This window comes from Eutrigla gurnardus (genome assembly GCF_963514095.1).
Source record: "Eutrigla gurnardus genome assembly, chromosome: 15".
Lineage (NCBI taxonomy): Eukaryota > Metazoa > Chordata > Actinopteri > Perciformes > Triglidae > Eutrigla > Eutrigla gurnardus.
The window spans coordinates 12286974-12308168 of record NC_139938.1 but is presented as its reverse complement, the minus strand read 5'-3'; the positions used below and the strand labels follow the sequence as shown (position 1 = coordinate 12308168).

General features: G+C 42.6%; 1 protein-coding gene across 2 annotated transcripts in view; it reads left to right on the top strand.

Moving 5' to 3' along the window:
- nova1 (NOVA alternative splicing regulator 1) overlaps positions 1-20680 on the top strand; it is a 28974-nt gene extending 8294 nt beyond the window's left edge. For both annotated transcript variants that reach the window (XM_084029640.1, XM_084029641.1), the window contains exons 2-4: positions 1048-1191; positions 11829-11995; positions 12369-20680. In XM_084029640.1, coding sequence (XP_083885766.1) covers positions 1048-1191; positions 11829-11995; positions 12369-13388 — 1331 coding nt within the window. In that variant the 3' untranslated portion in view covers positions 13389-20680. The remainder of the gene's footprint in view (positions 1-1047; positions 1192-11828; positions 11996-12368) is intronic.
- The last annotated feature ends 515 nt before the right edge of the window (positions 20681-21195 follow it).

The following is a 21195-nucleotide window of genomic DNA, read 5'->3' as shown; positions in this document are numbered from 1 at the left end:
CTGGAGTGACGTCACCGTTCAGGCAGCCGAAGAAGGATCGAAACATGACGTCATCGCATCGGTATCAGCATGCGGAGGAGATCATTAGCTCCAGTGCTGAGAACGCACCGGTGTTTACCATGATGTCATCCGTAGAATATTTGGAATTCAGTGGGGAATCTCATCCACTCCGCACTTATAAATAAAAGCGTTTTTGATGTATTGTTGGCAGGTTCTTTAATTATATTGGGGTCCAAGCTCAATATGGGGCTGATTGCTTTTCACTAGATTAGTGCACTCAACGTGATCAGGGTTTTCTTGGACGGACACTTTGCCCACTTTGGTGCTGATTAATTCTTAATTGGCATCGCAGGAAGAAGGGAACTCCTCCCAACTGAAAGGGAGGAACATGTTTGCCTGCAAACTCTTCTAACTGACCTGCTGTCAGTCACTGACGGCTACAAGCCACCGTAAGCCACAGAAGCCCCTTCTAAAATGGAGGAGATTTAGACCATCTTGGCAATGTACCCTTGGAACAAATCTGTGGGATTGGTTCCCATATGTTCCTCTTACGTCTGGTAATTACGAAGGATCACTCCGTATTGGCATTTGTGAGCGGCGCGGATAATGACTTCATGTGTTTGTGTCTTTCCCACGATATTCCCGCTACTTTTTCACGTCAAATCGGACCGTTAATTCCACATTCTGTGCGCACGTGGAGAAAGATTATAACGCTGGAGCCCAGCTGTGTGTTCAGTCCGAGCTTTTCTAAAACTCCTTGAAAACAGTTAAAATTAGACCTCTGCAAACTGGAAAGGAGGACATCATTTACTCTACAAGAAATCTGGGACAGGACCCAGAACATGTCTGATAAAACGTGAACGGTGCAAAGGACTGAAAAGGCAGATACCTTCCCTTCACCAGAGGAACACAGATTACATTGGTGGCTTTCACATACGTCTTATTGAAAAGATTCTGCTTATTCAGGGTATTCGGGGGTCGGATGATGTGCATAGCTATTTTACTTTAGGTCTGACCCTTTTCCTACTTTGTGTGTCTTTCCCCCAGAGGAGGGCGAGTACTTCCTGAAGGTGCTGATCCCCAGCTATGCAGCCGGCTCTATAATCGGCAAGGGCGGCCAGACCATCGTACAACTGCAGAAAGAGACGGGTGCCACCATTAAGCTGTCCAAATCCAAAGACTTCTACCCAGGTAAGAAAGAATGAGTGCTCAGTAATTTAAATCAAGTGTGTGAAATACCCGGCAGCAATACCCCGCCCACCCATACCCCCATACGTTGTATAGACACGATACCACCAACGCAAGATGCACGCGCTTTTCACACATCGCCAAGGTTAATGTCGTTAGCAACGACGCCCTGCAGCAGCACACTCACCTCTCACGCACACTCGTGTGTTGCTGCAGCCGACAACATTCACCGTATTCACAGCCGGTCTGTCAAAATCCAGAAATGTGGAGCACAGAGGCTCGAAAGATTTGAATAATGAATTCTGCTGGACATTCAAGGTATTTACAGAAAATTATTTCTGGCAAAAATGACAAATAATTACAAAATGTTTGCTGCGGAGGCTGTCGGGGGGGTCTGAAGGTTCCCAAAAATGTGTGACGCAGACAACGCGGCATGCTTTAAAACGGGAAAGCATTAATGGTTCTGGGGAGCATCGCTGAAAAATGGCAACAGGAGGAGGATGCTCGGTGACCTCTATCACACGGAGGTCAAAGCCGAACCATCTTATCCTCCGAGTCGTAGACCAGTCTGGCTGTTCGTCCTTCATGCCTCAGAGGAACCTTCAACCTCTGAAACATAACAGGTGCTGAGCGTCTCGCTGCTTATTAGGTCCAGATGTTTTCTGTGATAACTGATGCAAGCAAATAATCCCTGTGTAGTAGTATAGCTCTCACAGAAGACGCCTTTAGAATATATAATTTCCTCTTTAGATAGGACATAGGAAGCAGTGCACATGACATATGTAATATGAGGAGCACAAAATATGACAGATATGTTCATGTTTGTCTTATTCTAGTACACAGTAGCAACCACCTCTATAAAACAGCAAAGGCAAAAAAAAGATTTTCCATCGTATATGCGTCTGTCATTATTGAATCGTAAAATATTATACAACCTGCCGGAATTGTGGTTCGAAGTTGACCTTTTGTGGTGGGAGGCGCGTGTGATATATTGGACTGGCAGAATCGTGGCAAAGAAAGAGCCGACGGAGCACCGGAGGAGGAGAAAAAGAGGTTGTGTGAGCAAATATTTTTCCGTCACGTTTTTCTTCCAGCATGTTTCAGTTATCCACGATGAAAGGCCGCGTGTTCAGAGGGCACGATGTGAAATTCCCAACGCGCGAGGCCAACTATGTTTCAGGGAATGAAATATGGCTACTCCATTGGCATGGCAACAAATAAAATCAGTGATAAGTCTCCCTATTTCTCCCTTTGGATTGTGGATGTGTTCATAGGCCACCACCTGCTCTGCCCATCCCCCTACTCATTACCGTGATGAGTGAGAAGAGGAGTTCAGGGAGAGGGTGCTGGCAACCATTTGATTGGGTGGTTGTTCTGGCCCACACAAGTAAAACGAAACGATTGCTACTGTACACAATAGCTGAGAAGTCAGCAGAGGCTAAAGCTTAAAAAGAAACTAGTACGGGCAACTTGGTGAAGTTTGAAACAGCGGTTGCAAAATCCTCTCCTGCGTTTTAGAGCCACGTCAAATTCATCAGCTCCCATCTGTTTTATCGCCCTTTCTTTGTTGAATCAGCTGCAGTTTGGGCTAATATCGCATGCTAATGGCATTACACACAGTTCACGCCATCACCTCCCGTCCTGAATCAGCACACTCCAACCACAGCACAACGGCACACTAGAGAAATCAAGGGACAACTACTGATGCAGCCATTTTCTTCTGCTGTCCTCTCGCCGAGGGTTTCGGCCTGAAACTTCCAGCCGCCTCACGTCTCCCATCCATCAGTGTAAGACATGATGAGACCGCAAATCCAGAGGTCTTGATGGGAACTGTACAACTGGGCCCTGCTGTGGCGGCCCTGAGACGGATGAGCAGAGATAGTGACGGGTGTGTGGATGATGCATGATTGTATGAGGAGGGGGGGGCAGTCAGGCCCAGAAATAGCCTGTTTCAATCTCTCTCTGTGGACATGACCCCTCTCTCAGCTGTAGTCAAGCTGCTCCGACGTACGCCAACTTTCCTCTGTCCTCCTCCCCGCTCACTGTTTCTAAGATTCGGTTCCTGGTAGTTGTGCAAGTTGGGGCCGGATAAGATGACATCATACTTTTAAAATTCTGCCTGCACGCCTGCCTCCTCACACATGGCCAATGACTGTTTTGGTTTTCATTATTTGGTTTGAAAACGTTTGCACGGCTGGATTTACTCGAGCCCCCATAAATGCAGCGTGGTGTGCGTTCGCCCACTCGTGCCGCGTGTTTCCGCATATACACACACCTACTCACGCCTACTTACACACATCCGCATATTTAAGCAGCTGCAGAGAGAGCCGTGGGAGCTCACGATGTGCACACAAACTTAGAGACAAAACTTCAAACCCTTTGCTTGGTGCAGCTGGCCCCCGGCCAAGTACATGTATTGAGTTACTGTGTACAGCACGAACATGAGGCTGTTGTGATGTCATAGAAACTCGGGGTGTGTGTTTTCCATTATGTGATCATTAAAACATCAATCATAATACCTGACCTCATACTTGAAAACACCACCATTTCATTTCCTCTTAAAATCGAGCAGACAAAGAAACTACAAGGGCCCAGTTTGTTTTTCAGCTCACATACAGACCAAACCTTCTTCAGGAACGTAACGCTTCTTTCAGGGACGACGTCATGCACAGGGATTTCAAACTAACAGAGCGTTAGCCTTTTTCTTTCTACTGATTCAGTGGTCAACAGCTCTTCCTGGTGACCAACTTCCACCAGGAACACTTGTTACACTATTCTCCAGTATAAGTCTTTTTTATGGAGCTCATCTTTCAAAATAAACTTGACAGGAAGTTAAGATTATAGGCAACAAAAATAATTAGTTAGGTTTAGGACAAGAGCGTGTTTAACGTTTACTTCGCTAACTAATAAGTCATGTGACTATCGACCAGGTGGCAACCACCACTTCTGAAAAGTGAAGCCAAAGCCTATGTGTCTTCAACTTGCTTTCTCTCTGCTGGCCAGCAGGGGGCGACTCTTCTCTGTTTGCATGGCAGTCAATGAGAAAACGACCCTAATTCTCTCTTGATTTATTGTCTCACTGACGTGACAAAATGTCGTCTTTAAGTTTGGCACGAGACACGAACAGCAGTCTCCTGGACTAAAGTCCCCTGTTGGTTTGACCCGTCCACCTCCCCTCTCTCCATGTGGACTGCCTCTCTCTTTATACTATGTCTATTGCTCTACCCATAATGCAGCGGGTGGGTGTATCACATATTAATGCTCGAACGCTGAATGAGCATTGGTGTCAGATGCCAAGGAAACCTGACCAAGCTGCATTATTGGGCGCCTTGGCAGTGAGGACGGGAGGTCAGTTTACTCATTACAAGAGGAAGTGAAAGTTTCAATGTCATCTCAACCTGCAGTCTTCAACTTCTATAAATGATGCGTGTTGTATATCCTGACATGTGCTTTGTATAATTGTCTTTTCCCCAGTGCTTACGTTGACATCAGGGCTAAAAACAACCACTCAATATTCAAGAATTCCTGCTCACAACATCTGTTCAGATTAACTTGATAATGTAAAATAATTAATTACAATATAGTCATTATTATGTTAATTATAATGCACATGCCATTATAATGCCTTTTTAAATTCATTAAAAAGACTCCAGTGTTCAATCAGCTCTCGACTCTGCTGTTGTGAGGAGAATGATCACGATGAGCAGGTTGCATATAAAATATTTGATAATACTGCGTTGTTGTTCTGTGGTTTAGGTGTAACCTGCATGTAATTTTAACCCGTTTCGAGCTAGTGTCGTGTCACAAGCGGCAAAATCTGGATCTGAAAAGTGAAGCCAAAGCTGAAGAGCCATAAACTTGCATTATTTCTACTGGCCATCAGAGGGCAACTCCTCTGGTTGCAAAAACAAGACTTTTTGATTAACAGGTCACTACCGTGGCCTCACTAGGCTTCGCTACCGTGGCCTCGCTAGGTTTCGCTATGTTCATTTTGGTCACTACGATCACTGCCATCACTACCGCGGCCGTGCTACAATAATTATGGTCGCTACCATCACTATGGAGGCTACCGTCACTGCCATCACTACCGTGGCTTTGCTACGGTTACTACTGTCAGTGGCCTCGCTTCCATTGCCTTGCTACCATTGCCTCGCTAGTATTGCCTCGCTTCCGTTGCCTCGCTTCCGTTGCCTCACTAGCAGTGCCTCACTTCCGTTGCCTCGCTAGCATTGCCTTGCTACCATGTCCTTGCTAGCATTGCCTCGCTTCCATTGCCTCGCTACCATTGCCTCGTGAGCATTACCTCGCTACCGTGTCCACGCTAGCATTGCCTCGCTTCCGTTGCCTCGCTAGCATTACCTTGCTACCGTGTCATCGCTAGCATTGCCTCACTTTCGTTGCCTCGCTAGCATTGCCTCTCTAGCATTGCCTCGTTACCATCCCATTTCTGCTCCAGGTGCCGCCCTGCCACTTGTGTTCTTCAGATTCCACCAGTGAAGATCCTTCACAGGTTGCAAAAATTCCAAGATGGTGACGGCCAAATTGCCAAACTTGAGGTTTCAAAACTGTAGTCCATAAACCAATTTGTGACATCACCATGACTACGTCTAATTCTTATATACAGTCTATGCTATTGACAGACAAGTTGGTTTAATTTTATAAAAATATTTTGTGAACTTTGTGTGAACTTCTGTCTTTGCCTGTGTGACAATAATTACTAAAACACTCTCCACGTGTTTGTACACCGAGTCTGAACAGCAGGTTTTATGTCACTGATTTTTGTTGTTCCTCATAGGCTAGCAGAGACATCTACACCAAGAAATAAAAAATGTCCTCATATGTGATTTTAGCCCATTTTCACATGTCCTCCAAGTCACTGATTGATGTGTTACTGGAAAACTTTCCAACCATCATGAATGTCCCATTCATTGTTAACAATGCTATAACTAAGAATTAATATAATTGCAAAAAAAAAAATGGGCAGGTCAATTGGTAGAAAACTCCTCTTTCCTGCCCGCTAATTAGTGACTATTTTGCCAGATGTTTTCTTTGTCCGTTTGTGCATTGAGTTTGAGTAGCTGGACACTGCAAATTAATCATATTTTGTGTGTTGTAAATTCCATGCAATACTAAGACTACCAGATACACACCATATCGCTGTGCTTTAACAGCAGCGCTTGGCATAAATAAACATTCTGGGACTTTGGAACATACCAGTTAAAGTTGCGTTTTACAAGCTCACTGTTGGCGAGTAAAACTGATTTTTCACTAGATTATTTTTTATGTTTGTTTGACAGATGGTCCCTGGAGCCGTCACACCACCCTCCATAATTTTCATTCAATCTCTCAGCTGTGTTTAGCTCCTCCTCTTATGTTGTAAGGCATCAAACAACACTACAATGTAGACATTTTAACCTGCAAATTAAATGCAATGATGTGTATGAAAGTGGTTTGTAGTGTCACATCAGCTCCAGTTGTTTTGTAGTTCATATCTTGTTTTTGCCTTTTTCTATCTTTGATTTATTTTATGTATTTGATGAGTTTTTATGATGCATCCTTTAATAGTAATAAGTTAATAGTCAGTTTTAAGAATTAAATTAGTGCTGGTGCTGTTTTCTATTCATATTGTTGACAAATCCCTCGTTAAGACCAGCTGTGAATGTGTTCTACTAACAAATATTGTAGGTCTATCAAAGCTTCAAACATTCCTCTGTCTGCTCTTTTGTTGCCCAAAAACTACTAAGAAGACATCCCCGGCTGACATGTTCCTTCATTACCATAAACTCACACTGAAGATTATCCCACATCGTCCCAAATACTCACGAGCACCAAATGTGTTTTAATCCACCGCAGAAAATAGTCCCTGAACATCCAAATGTCCTCCTGTTTGACTCACCTTTGCTAAAAACATTTTTGAAAGCTTTTGAAAAAAAACCCTCTTTATTTGTCAGTTGTTTTTATACATGTAGAAGAAACTAATGGGCCTGAACTAACGTGTTTTTGTTTTTGGTCTTTTTATGAGCTTTATTGAGAAAAATGTAGGATTTTGCTTACCAGTTAGTTACTCCTTTGACATGACCATGTTGGATCAAAGATTATATCTAACTGAAACAAATTTGCAGTTTTTAAACTAACATTTAAGTTATACCCTGCACTTTGTGTCAGCAGTCATTCTAATCGTAAAATCCCTGGTGTACCTGAATGCGACACAGACATCAGTCTTACTGCAGGTTTCTGCATAATACTATCTTTTATTCCAAAAGGTCTCCTGGTATCTTGTTTCTGTCTCATTTATAATACATTTTTACTTACAGGGTATTAGGACCAGGTATATGACAATAAGTAATTTAATGGCTTATTTCTATGAACAGCATATTTTTTCAAAATATGGCGAGGGTGATTGTGAACTTTAGGTGTCCAGGAGACTTTTTCTGATTTATTGGATATAAATAACATGTTACCAAACATTTAAATCAGTGTTTACATTTTAGAAAAGCATGCCATATGGCAGCACTGTGAGTTGATGAATATATACTGGGATTTCTAACTAAAACATTCCGGCTCAATTTGTAGTGTGAATAATTATTTTGAAAATCTGCTAATGTGATGACAGTAATTATGGGTGATACTTTATGTGTGGCACACTTAACAGTGGGAATAAATCAGGAAGGGAGGTTTTGGACGAGCTCAGGCAGAGGCAGGTTCTCATCACAGAACAGTTCAAGTCCTGAAACTTTCTTACTTCAGGATGAAGATAGATCCTGATGCATCTTGGGAAAAGCTGAAGGCTGAGATGAGTGCGCTCAGGGACTCTGACACATTACTGTTCCCTCCTGCAAACAAGACGACGAGCCAAGACTTTACTGCAACAAAAAGCTTTTATTATGAAATCCTTCACCCTAAAGGCAAAAGATGACGCAAGCGATCTAGGGAGTGAAAAAAATGTAACAGTCAGGTAGTCTTCGTGGTGTCTCATACATCAAGATGTCATCATACATCATGGTCTCTGCTTTAGGATAAACTGACCTGGAAGCAGCACGGTCACAGCGATCAAGGTTGGAATGTGAAGAATAAGCAATGGTTGCTCAAAGCAATATGTCTTCACACTAAAAATCACTCATCACCTCCTCCAGTGCCATTAAATTTTGCATTCACATTCCTTCCAACCTCCTCATATTTTATAGTTTGTATCCTGGCTGCATATACAGTAGCATCTCATACAAAAGAAATAATGTCCTTTTATTCATAGACCCAATGAATAGTAACACACACTTAATCTTGTCTGTTTCATTGTCAAATGAGAGTATGGTGAAACCCTGTATCTGGTTGGACCGTGTGTGGTCAATGTGCTTAGTTGCAGATCACATGACATGGTTAAGCTACATTTGGGTAAAATGTTAAAAATACACTTATAAGACTAAAACTTTCGTATCTTAAGATGTTTGATTTGAAAGATCTATTAATGAAGCAAATGATTATACATATACCATTATCTATCTATCTATCTATCTATCTATCTATCTATCTATCTATCTATCTATCTATCTATCTATCTATCTATCTATCTATCTATCTATCTATCTATCTAGATACACACACCAGTATATGGTAGTTAATTAATTAGTCAGTATTTTATACAGTTTATATCAAGTGAAAGATATGAGCCCATAGTTTTTTTTATGTAAAATACTTTGTTAAACACCACACAAAATAAAATCCATCTCTGGACAACCAGGACAACACAGTTGTGTGTCCTACAAGTCCTTTCCTTCCTGTTATGTCATGGCTGCATCAGCCTGCGTTAGCATGGCCGCGTTAGCACGGCCGCATTAGCATGGCCGCATTAGCACCGCTGTAAGTCGCACTGTGATATTTACCCCGTTTATAGTCCGCAATTCACAAATACTGGTTTCATACTAATAAATGTCACATAGTGTCGGGGTGACTAAATATCATGTTGGTGAGGAATTTCAGGTGCAGCCAGTGGCTGAGTTGGCTAATGCTAGTAAATATGCTAAGCCAACCAAGACCGTTATCACAGTAAACAGCCCAGTTTTCTCCAACAACAACGTATCAAATGAGCCACTTTATGTGTTGATGAAGTTCGCAATGCTTCACTTAAGAGTTTTGCTGTCTATTAGGAGTGACATATTGTTTAGAGGCTGGCTAAAGGCGTGCTAACACTAGCTTCAACTCCTTTGCTAACATTAGCTACAGCTGCAGTGGGGGATTTAGCTTTCAGGCTCTGATCAACAGGGTTGCACGGTGGTATAGTGGGTAGCACTGTCGCCTCACAGCAAGATTCGATTCCCGGGTCGGGTTCGGGTTCCTTCTGTGTGTAGTTTGCATATTCTGCGTGGTTTCTCTTCGGGTTCTCTGGCTTCCTCTCACAGTCCAAAGTGGAGGATGCAGGATGGGGATAGGTTAATTGATGACTCTGAATCGCCTGTAGGTGTGAATGTGAGTGTGAATGGTTGTCTATCTCTACATGTCTGCTGCGATGGACTGGCATCCTGTCCAGGTGTACCCTGCCTTCGCCCAATGTCAGCTGGGATCGGCTCCAGCCCCGCCGCGACCCTGACTACAGTCTAAGCAGTAGAAGATGGATGGATGGATGGATGGCTCTGATAGACAGTGAACTCTTTAGCTTTTAGATGTGTTGCATTTCACATTACAAACCTGCAGCGGTGATGCAGTGACAGTGATGTTGAGTATTGAATGTGACTGTTACTGCTTTCTGCTTGTTGACCAACAAAAAGCAATTAAGCACTCAATGTACCAGCTACCGTACCACCAAACTCCGTTTCTTTAAATATTAATCAGTTGATTTTCTAAATATTTATTATCAGCCCCTTTTCTAAATGCACATTAACTACTCTTCTTCACATCGGAATAAATAAGATCCACCACAAAGCACTTATTTAAAAAGAAAATACGCCACTTTTAAATGTGGTTATTGATTGTTTGCTACATATCAGTCTAGCATATAAAAGGCCATTTTTTTATTGGAGTCTGCAGCAGCCCTCACTCAACACTACATTACATCACCTCCTGTTAACAGAGAACAGTGAAGATCTGTTTTAACTGAATATTCTGCTCGGATATAAACACTGAGACTTTACCTTCACGTGTGAAACAGGAGAGCAGATCTCATATCAAGGAAACACAGTCCATACTTTGCATCACATGTTGAAAGGGTTTCTAATGTTGCTTTCGGTGAATGTGTGTTTTGTTTTCTCTTCCTCTGAGGCAAAGGAGCCACTACGGTAAAGTCCTGAAATTTGCCACTATTCTCCTCAAAGACTTTGATATGGGATAGGACCGACATAATTCAATTTAGCGATATCCAGCCCTTGTGATTAATACATGTGCCGACATGAAAACCAACAACAGGCCTAGTGCCTGTTCTCGCAGGCTTCAGTCTGTCAACAACTTGTTTGTCATTCAGCAGGATTTGTATTTTTTATCATTTTGATGACTTTTAATAAAGGTTGGGGGTAAAAGAGCTGGGCCTGTATCTCCAACAGTTTTATTTGAATGTTGTTTGTGCAATATGTAGCTCTTTATATATATATATATATATATATATATATATATATATATATATAATATATTATCAAGAACTAAATTAGGAACTTATGGCTATAATAAGTTTTTTTGCAGGTCAGGTGCCCTTTTCCCCATTTCAACCAATTAGAGACTCCTACTGGTTTTCCTGCTATGCTTAAACTGACCTTAGTGACCATTTACATCCATTATTAAACATGTGAATGGCATAAAGCCAACCAGGTCAGACTTTGACTAATTTCCCCGGATTCTTTTCAACATTTCCTGAGTTCTGATAAATGCCTAGGAGGGCCGATGCAGATCTGTGTGTGACACCCAATCGTGTCGTTTGAGATTCAGTTGAATTAGAAATGGAAATGGAAACGTTGAAGAAGAGCAGCGCCTCTTTGATCGCCTTATCAGGATCGTTAAGAAGACCTAATGGTCTTCTCATTTGCAAATTTGTCTCAGTTAATGGAGAAACGGGGTTTTTCTCACTCAAATGTTTGCCTTATTCAGATTTATGCTGTGAGACGTTTCCTATTTGCTTCAACGGAAGAACAGAAATGTGTCAGGAAGGTTGATACAAAAGGGAGAGTGTTTTAAAAATCCTGCGAGCAACTATAAAGGGCTTGTTGTTGCATCACCTGTTTCCACGGCTCTGCCCCTTTACCATGGCAACCGAATGCTGGCTGGGTCGTCAATGTGGGTGTAGAAAGAAACCTCGAGGAGGAACAAGCGTGTGTTTGGTCTATTAGAGCTGCGAGGCAAGGAGAGCCTCAGTATTCCAGCCCTCAAAGAGTTACATCATTGAGGAGGAATCCTCCCCCCCCCATGGCTAGCTATCCAAGCATGGTTCTTCTTTCTTTCAGCTGTTTCTCTGTTGATTGTGTAAATGAAGGCAGCAAGGAATAGCTTTGTAATTGGGTCCCTTTGTGAAATGTCAAGGAACATTTCTCGTTGCCAAGACATCTTCATATAAATGTCGATTTTAACCCAACCCAAGCAAATCCCTAAAGTCTACACGCCAAGTATGCACTCAGAGCACACTACAGTAACTAATCCCTCGTGTCTGTCCTCTTTCCTCACCACAGGAACAACAGAACGTGTCTGTCTGATACAGGGTACAGTCGAAGCCCTCAATGGGGTCCACAACTTCATTGCGGAGAAAGTCCGCGAGATGCCCCAGAGCGCCCAGAAACCCGAACCAGTCAGCATACTGCAGCCACAGACCACCGTCAACCCCGACCGCGTCAAGCAGGTGAGCTACTGTACAGTCGATAAGGTCACCGAGGTGTGTGGTCACCATGTGGCAGGGACAGGTCACTTCCAGGCCTCCTTGTTTGTTAGTTACCGGTCTTACTTGTTCTCATGGGCCGTGACCCACAGTCTGGTGGGGTCAGGAAAATGTGAGAGTATGTGGTTATTTTTACCGACGGTCTTTCATTGCAAGACAGAGCCGTGTGGCAGCTGCAGCCTAAACCCCTGGGATTAACAAATCGCTGAGTAAAGCGGGGGCTGCTACAGTACTCTGACTCAGTGAGAGATATCCCTCTTTCTGTCAACCATTTGTGCTGTTTAATCTTTCTCCTGTTATCTTGTACTGCTACTTCAATCTTTCTATTTCTCTACAGGCCAAATTGATCGTGCCCAATAGCACAGCTGGGCTGATCATTGGCAAGGGTGGAGCCACAGTGAAAGCAGTGATGGAGCAGTCAGGGGCCTGGGTGCAGCTCTCCCAGAAGCCAGAGGGCATCAACCTGCAGGAGCGGGTGGTAACCATCAGTGGGGAGCCTGAACAGAACCGCAAGGCTGTGGAAATCATAGTGCAGAAGATCCAGGAGGACCCTCAGAGCAGCAGCTGCCTCAACATCAGCTACTCCAACGTATCGGGCCCGGTGGCCAACTCCAACCCTACCGGCTCCCCCTACGCTAATACAGCCGAGGTGCTGCCCAATGCAGCTGCGGCAGCTGCCACCGCCTCCAGCCTTCTGGGCCAGGCCGGCTTGACAGGAATGGGCGCCTTCCCTGCAACCATGTCCAGCTTCTCTGGCAACGATCTGCTGGCCATCACCTCAGCCCTCAACACGCTGGCCAGCTACGGCTACAACACTAACACCCTTGGCCTGGGCCTCAACCCTGCAGCTGCTTCTGGGGTCCTTGCTGCAGTAGCAGCTAGTGCTAACCCGGCGGCTGCTGCTGCAGCTAACCTACTGGCCTCCTACGCCAGCGATGCCTCTGGCGGCGCGGGCCACCCTGCTGCAGGCCTCGGGGGCTTCTCCCTGGGTTCTCTAGCGGCTGCTACAGGGGCGTCCAATGGTTACCTTAATGCTTCGTCCCCACTGATGGCCTCCTCCCTGCTGGCAACAGAGAAGCTGGCAGACGGGGCCAAGGACGTGGTTGAGATCGCTGTGCCCGAAAATCTGGTTGGTGCCATTTTGGGGAAAGGAGGGAAAACGCTGGTAGAGTACCAGGAGCTAACAGGAGCCCGCATCCAGATCTCCAAAAAGGGAGAGTTCATTCCTGGTACTCGGAACCGTAAAGTTACCATAACAGGGTCGCCGGCCGCCACGCAAGCAGCGCAGTATCTGATCAGCCAACGGATCACGTACGAGCAGGGCGTGCGCGCTACCAACCCACAAAAGGTGGGCTAAAAGGAAAAAGAAGAGGAAAGAAGGAAAGGATGAAGACAGAGATAGAAGGGAATTGAGAGGGTCACGATGAATAGAAAAAAGAAACGTCCAAATATCTGTTCAATATTTCCGTATCAAATGAAAGAATCACAAAGGAGGAGGTGGGGGAGACAACCAAGATAAGTGTGTGTGATATGTGAATGTGTTTTTAGGACTGACGTCCTGATGTTTTTTAAAAGTTTGTGTCGAGTCCTTTTGACGATGGCGATCAGAGTAAGCTGAACTGGTCCACTGCCAAGCTGCAGATTCAAGGGTGAGGCCGCAGGGCTTCACCCTCCTCCAAAACCTCATAGCTGTTTTTCCTCTTTTTTGTTTCTTGTTTGGGGTACGTTGGTTTTAATTTCAGTTGCACAGCTCAGCTCCCGGTGAGTTGAGCAAGTCACATGAAGTTCCAGCCAGCTGATAGAGCTGTTTTACAAACCTTGCTCTTTGTATACAATGCAGAAGGCATTGTTAACAGGGGAGAGGTTTTATGACAAGCACCTGAGGTCATCTCAGTCTATGGGGAAGCAATCTGTGTATAATTTCTGTAAAGAAGTCATATCTATGTTGACATATGTTGAATTCTGGCTCATATCATAATTGAAGTTTCTAAATTTGGGTATTTTATATTTCCATCCTTTATTTATTGACATGGTCTCATTCAAACACAAATAGATTATTTAAACCTGTGAATGCAGGTTGATCTGAATGTAAAAACAATATTAGCCTATCGCTATTTTTTATTTACAGGGATCAAATATTGTGTTGCAGTGAAAGAAATGTATAACTCTAAAAACCTGGTCTGAACTTCACTGTTGCTGTCTGCAAGTATAGTTCAGGGGTTGAATAATCAATGTGAGAGGACAGAGGAGACACACAGGAATGTATGAATATATTTTACATGAACACACGTCCAACAAACACTATCAGTCACAGCTACAAACACACACAAATACGTTGTTTAACCCTTTCTTGGTGCTATAGGATTAGGTTTATATCTCCTTTTCCCATGTAATCAGAAATCTCCCTGGCGACTATTCTTGATTTTTTTTAAAAAAGAGAAAAAAGAAAAGCTGATGTGTCGTCCAGCCGATAGCAGCCCATTGGATGTGACCCGGCCTAATGACCTCACCTAATGAAAAAGGATTGATTTCAGCCTGTTGTGATGAAAAGCAATCCAGTCTTAATGTTTCAAGTCCATCCTCGCTCCCAATGCAGGTGTTTTTGTTTTTTTGTTTTCCCAAAAATAATTGGCCATACTCCACATTTTACCAGACGATACGTTTGCCTTAGTCACAAATTTGTAACTCCCGAGAATTAACTCAAAGCTCAGACTACCTTGAAGCAGTTCAGTCGGCACTACAAATGCATTTTGATAAGAAAAGCTGTATGAACCAATATCTGTGAACAAAGAAAGTATTGCCTTTACATTAAGGGTACCAAATAGTTAACACACACACTCACACTCACACACACACACCAATGAAAGGGAAGTAGAATGACACTTGAAAAGAAGGGTTTGGACTCTCTCTTTCTGGGAGCCATCCTTCCCAATTTGCATCGAGACAAAAAAAACAAACGATACTTCAGTTCGTCCGGACAGCCTGTTATCGTTTCCCAAAACACGTTAACGCTCACTAACTGCGGGTGGAGCATGCATTAAAACACCATGCGAGGTTTTCGGAATCGTTGTCTTTTATGGGCAATTGTTTGTCTAATGCAGGGAGGCTAATTGTCTCGAGCACTCCAAGATTACTTGGCTTCCTTCTGTGCTGCTATCCATGGTGTTCACCCTGAGTACACTGGGTCTCTGAAGACTGCACTGTGAGACATTAAGAACACAATGTAAAGCATGTCTGTCCCCTGCTGGGATGTGAGTATATTTTAATGTGCACATCTATGTCACATAAACAAGACCCACCAATACTGACAGACGGGATATATTATCCACAAGAGCATTTATACTCCGGCGTCTTGTGATGTTTTCTGTTCACCAGTACTAATGCATTGCACTTAAATTAGCGGACGTTTTGTTTCTTTATTTTTTTTCCTTTCTGATCAGCAAATTATTCCCACCGCACTTTTTTCCTGTTATCGTCCCCACTCTAAAGACATCCTTCAATTGTCCCCCATCAACCCAAGCTCTATGATCAGCTTCCTGAATACACGGCTGTGAGGGTTGGTGCTGATTAGTGTCCAAGAAATTCAAAGCCACTCCTGTTTTTTCGGGGAGGGAGGATTTAACAAATAGCCTTTTCTCTTATCATTTCCATAATTCATGTTTGAAAGTATTGGAAAGCGTTTTTGTGTCTGAACATTGCAACAGTGAGCCTTTCTTCCCTCACTGAAATCTCTCCTTTCACCACCGCGTCTGGAAGGCTTCACAGTCATCCATAACTACAATCTGGCCACTTAATGAATCCACAGCATACGGAATAACCTGTTACTGCCCAAGATTTTTAGCATATAATAAGATACAAGCACAAAACAAAAGGGGATGTTTTATCAATGCAACTGGACTGCTCGACTGCAGGGAGCTCTCCTTCAAAGCTCTCCGATCATTACATCGTGCCAAAACGCTATATTCTCTCTGCCCTGCTCATCCACTTTCCTCTTTCTCTCAACATTCAGATTCCCCTGCATGTTGCTGTTTCTCACCGTCCCGAGACTCCTCCTGTGTCCTAATCCCAACGTCTGTGCTTCTTCCTACACCGTGCTCTCCCCCTCTTTCTCCTTCCTCCTGTCTTGTCTTCTCATGGGTGGCGTGCTGGCGGTGGGAGTTATGCACTATAGGTCATAAGGGTATGAAAATATTTTCCCAGGCCGTAGAGTTCACAAGGCTTAAATGCACAGATAAAACACCTGCCTCCAAAACTGTGACACCCACGAGACCAACCAGCAACGTTAGCTCAAAGTATCAAATTCCCTCTAGAAGAAGAACAAGTTTAGACCGTGAACTTATGGCCTTTTAAGAGAAGGGAACGTGTGTTTTTTTTTTGTTTTTGTTTTTGTTTTCTTCCGAAACGAGGCAAAATCTCGCTCGAATCGATATTCTTACGTCGGCTGAACAAACTGAGCTCAAGTTTCCGGCCTCTAAACAAAAGCGCAGTAAGGACAGAATGCATAAGATAGCGAGAGCAAGGTTGGGAACGTGTTTGTGACCTCAAGCCGAAAAACAATGACATCCTTTATGCATATCCTCTTATCTGAAAATGACTAGAATTCATTTCTGTGGAAATACAATATGTCATGTCATATGATCTATATGTACTTTATTGTAGCTATTCTAGTTTGTAGTCCAAATGCAGTCCAGCGTTGTCGATACAATGTGAACTATGTTATATTTGTGTGGATGATGAGAGTGCCAACTAAGCCTGATTAAGATTAGCTTCGCGATTTGTTTGTGCATTATGATGACTCATCATCAGCCGGTGGTGTCCATATTTCTGTCATTGATGATTTAGTTTGACAGTAAGAAAATGTAAAGAATATTGGAAGCAATATAGTAGCATGTTGTCCTGTTTTGTGTTTTATGTCTGTTGTATGAACCTTTGAAATTACTAAGATTTTGAATGACTAGGTTTACATGTACTTTTTGTAAGTTATGAAAATGCTGCTATTTGATAAGTAAACTATACAAAATATTTTAGTTGAAAAGATGTCTGGTCTGTTGATTAGAAACATGCTCTCAAAGGCTGGAGCATAAAACGAGGTGTATAGAGTACTATACAGTATTGGTAAGATAGTAAAAGTAATAATAGACTCCATAGTACAACCTGTGCCAAACTAGACCTCCGCAGCTTCTGAAATTGTAGATGTGCGATCAAATGTTAGATATCAATAACTTGTTTAGAAGTGCTGATCAAGTGCCAATCAAACACCGTCTTTTAAGTTAAGAAAAGATAATCAAATACATGACTTAAGAAAACAAAGGACAAAAGACGCTTTTTGTGCATTGTTTTATCCCATAGGTACATAGAGTAAGAGTTAAAGATTGTGATTTTTATGGATCCATGTTGTTTTACACTCCATGCATCCCTTGTGTGTTTGTTTGACCTGTGGCTTCAGTACTGCTGTCTCACAAATGTCTCTATAGGCCAGCATGGACTAAGCATAACATGTTATAAGCATTCATAACATACCATTAACAATCAACAAATGTGTTCGTGGAGTTAGGTGTTATCTTTTTGCACGTCTTCTATTGCATGGTATCCAAGTAAATTATGGAGGAAAAAAAAAAAAAAACGACAAAAACCCGCGAGGTGTCTCTCGCTAACATTCAAAGACATAAACGCTGCATGCGGTCAAATGTAAAGCACTTAAGTTTACTCGCCTCATGTTTAAAAAAGAAAAAGAAAAAAAGTGTTTTTTTATGTTGTGAGTTGGGAGGGAGCTCATTATTGTCATGTTGGCCCGAAAAACACACACACACACACACACACACACATCTCAGATCAAATTGTCATCAATCAAAGTTCACGTCTCTACACGTCATCAGAGAAGATATTTTGATTTTTAGGTACAGTGAGGAGTATAAAAATGTGAAACAAGCAAACGTGAAAATGTTATTCAGTGCATTGGCTCATTGTGTTTTTCATTTCTTAGGATATGCATTTGTTGCAAACGGGTTGAACCTCATTGAACCTGTCACATAAAGTTTTGTTTTTTTTGTCACAGCTTGAAAGCCCAGATCTAATCTATGAATGTACCCATTTACACTTTAGTTTTGACTCATTTCTGTCGAATGTTAACAGTCTTTAATGTAAATTCAGGGCAGGAATGTCGAATACATGTAGAGTTAATATCTATGTCAATAACAGATTTCAGCTATAGTCAGGTAGGCCTCGCACGGCCACAGTCATGAACCAGATACGTTTTAACACAACTTCCGATTCGCTGTCAACATTATCGTGTTTGTTTGGTGTTGCATAAATGCACTTTACTGATCAGGGGGGTCATATTGGGTGTGAAATGAAGCAAACCATGTTGGCTTTGGACACTTTGTTTTGCCATTCTTTGTTGCTCTGATGTAACCTTTATTTATTAATTCCCTGAACCTGTTGGGTCTCATGAATGATGGTCTCAGACAAAATAGAAAAGTAGCACCTGTTTCCTCACTCGAAGGCTTCTCCTTCACATTCCCTTCAGCAGAGGTTTGTGTCAATCAAGTGCTTTGTTTTTAAACCAGGAGGGGGATCTGTACACTTTTGTCCTTTCACATCCTCTTTTGCTTTAAATGACAAGTTAGAAACGATGCCTTTCATTTCTCCAGTGAATTGGGATTGAAGCACTGAAGGTAGTGAGGGCGACCCCGTCTCCTCCAAAATAACGCTCTCCTTCAACTAAACGGCACTCAGTTACGTTCCCAGGGAAACGTTTGTTCTCCCGGATTACACTTACAGTCGTTTCAAGTGTTGTTTAGTTTAAAATTAAACTAAACCACGCTTAAAAACAGTCTGGAACTAGTATTTAATTTGATTTAAACGACTGAAATGTAAGCAATAATCAGAAAAACGTGTTTCTAATGGGACACTAACATCAGCCTCCTGGTGGAAGTCCTGTTTGTGGACCCTCCCACCTGGACTTCTACGGTCTCCTTTCAAATTTATTTGTGACACAAATTTCCCCCCCCAAAAAAGGGTAATCCACTACAAAAAACATTTCCCTCAAACGTAACGCACACGTGGCTTGGTTGTGTGGGAACGCCATTTTTAGAGAGACGTAATCGGCACCAGCAAAATGAGGATTGCCTCTGCCACCTCAACATGATCCCAACGGCAGAGGAGACCTGTCAGACTCCGAGTGGTCACCCCATACTTTGTGTCACAGACCCCCGTCGTTGCATTTACTGCTTCACATCTGAATGCCAAACACATGATGACAGTATCATTCCAAAAAAGTTGTTTGTGTTTGTTTTAATCCTCACTCCAACTCTGGACGTCCACCCGCCCCCCCCCACGGAGCCCCCCACGGAGCCCATTCATGAGAAGCCAGGACTGGTTTTAAACCCGGCAAACTGACCAGGACTGCTCGCTCCGCTCTTAAAACCTCTCTCAGCCTCCACGACGTCACCGAGCACCTGCTACTACTGTGTCCGCCCTTTAAACGGATTAAGGTGTTTCTGAGAAAACACAGGATTCTTTGCCAACCTGACATGAGGCCATTGTTTTTGTCTTTGACCCTCTGAACCTCCCATGAACTTAGTTGACCTTCTCCATCCCCAGGAACTCATTCATGTATCTGTTGGATATTTTACTCCACTTTCTCTGTCAAACTCTGCAAGACTGTTCTTTTCTTTCTCTGGTTATCTGGACTATTCTGCAGGGTTGAGCGCTTGCTTTAAGTGTAAACTGAAGAGAGCATGCCGGTACCTTGCAAACCATTCTCACGTCATTGTACATTTTCTTTCCGGGTTCGGTTTTACTCCGTTTGACCTCTGTTCTTTCCATCTGAGAAAAAAATGGACTGACAGCATAAGATCAAATATTTCAACCCAAGAAAAGTGATGTTTTCTCGGTAATTGGGTACATTTCTCTTTGATGTTACCGACAGCGGTTCTGTCTTTCGTTCGTGACGAGGAGAATCTGTGAAAGTCCACAGTGTTAACTACCTAAAGGGCTTTCTGAGACAGCATTTATATGTCTTTTGAAATGAAGAAAAAAAGTCCTCTGGATTTATTCAGAAATGAGAGGTCATCTTGTGCCATTTTAAGAAAAAAAGTGTGAAAGCTTTTTATGGCAAATATTTGTCAGCAAGAGTGCCAAATAATCCCATACTGAGCCAAAAGGCTGCCAGCCTACATGACTAAATGTTAGATCACTGGAATGGTTACGTCCCATTTCCACTCCCCTTGAAAAACATCACCCTAATTGTACAATGTTTGAGCTCATGTACCATTATTGTTATGCTGCCAGTCTGTTTTTCTGCTTTTGTCAGAGAAACATCTCAGAAGCAGTATATTTTCTAAATGACACACTGTTGGTTAAAAAAAAAAGACAACAGCTACTATGGTGAGGAAATGAGAGGATTTTAAAAGTGTCATTGTTTTTATTATTAGTTTATTTGAACATTATTCATTAATAGATTTAACGGTAATGACTATTTAATGTAACTGTAGTACTGTGTTTGTAAAAGAAATTCAGTGAGTTGTGTTTTATGACTCGTGGACTACCAGTGAAGTCAGCATTTCAGTGTTAATAATTGAATTGTTTTTTAAAGATTATTTTTGCGACGGCAACAAAGAGTCATTATAAATGTTCATTTTAACATCACTTGTCTTCTGTTGCCTTTATTCTCCACCGTGTCTCTCTGCGTTGTCAAAGCTCGAGTGTTTCTATGATGACTGATCGATTCCTGAAGTGTTGAATCCGAGCACGAGGACTGCGTTCACGTTCACATCACGCTCATATAACGAGGAATCACACCGCTTCACATCTGGTTTCAATGATTTGGATCGTTTTCTTTGTTTCTTACAAATAAAATAGGAGCAGCACGGACATTGAACTGTTGCCATGGCCACAGCAGTGATTCAGCATATTTACACTTTGGTTCCCTCGTCTTAAAGTCAGTGTGATTTATTGAATGTCTTTTTGGCTAGAATAAGGTCTAAAGATATTTTAACCTTTTGCTTTACAATATAAAATACATCAGTGAATGTTGAAGCTTATAAGTGTCTAAAAACGTACGGTATCCTGACTGAACAGTTACTACTTTACTCAGACGAGGACCTAACACTTGTTTCTATTTTTTCGCTCTTACTTTATCGGCAGTGTTAAATGTCAATTTT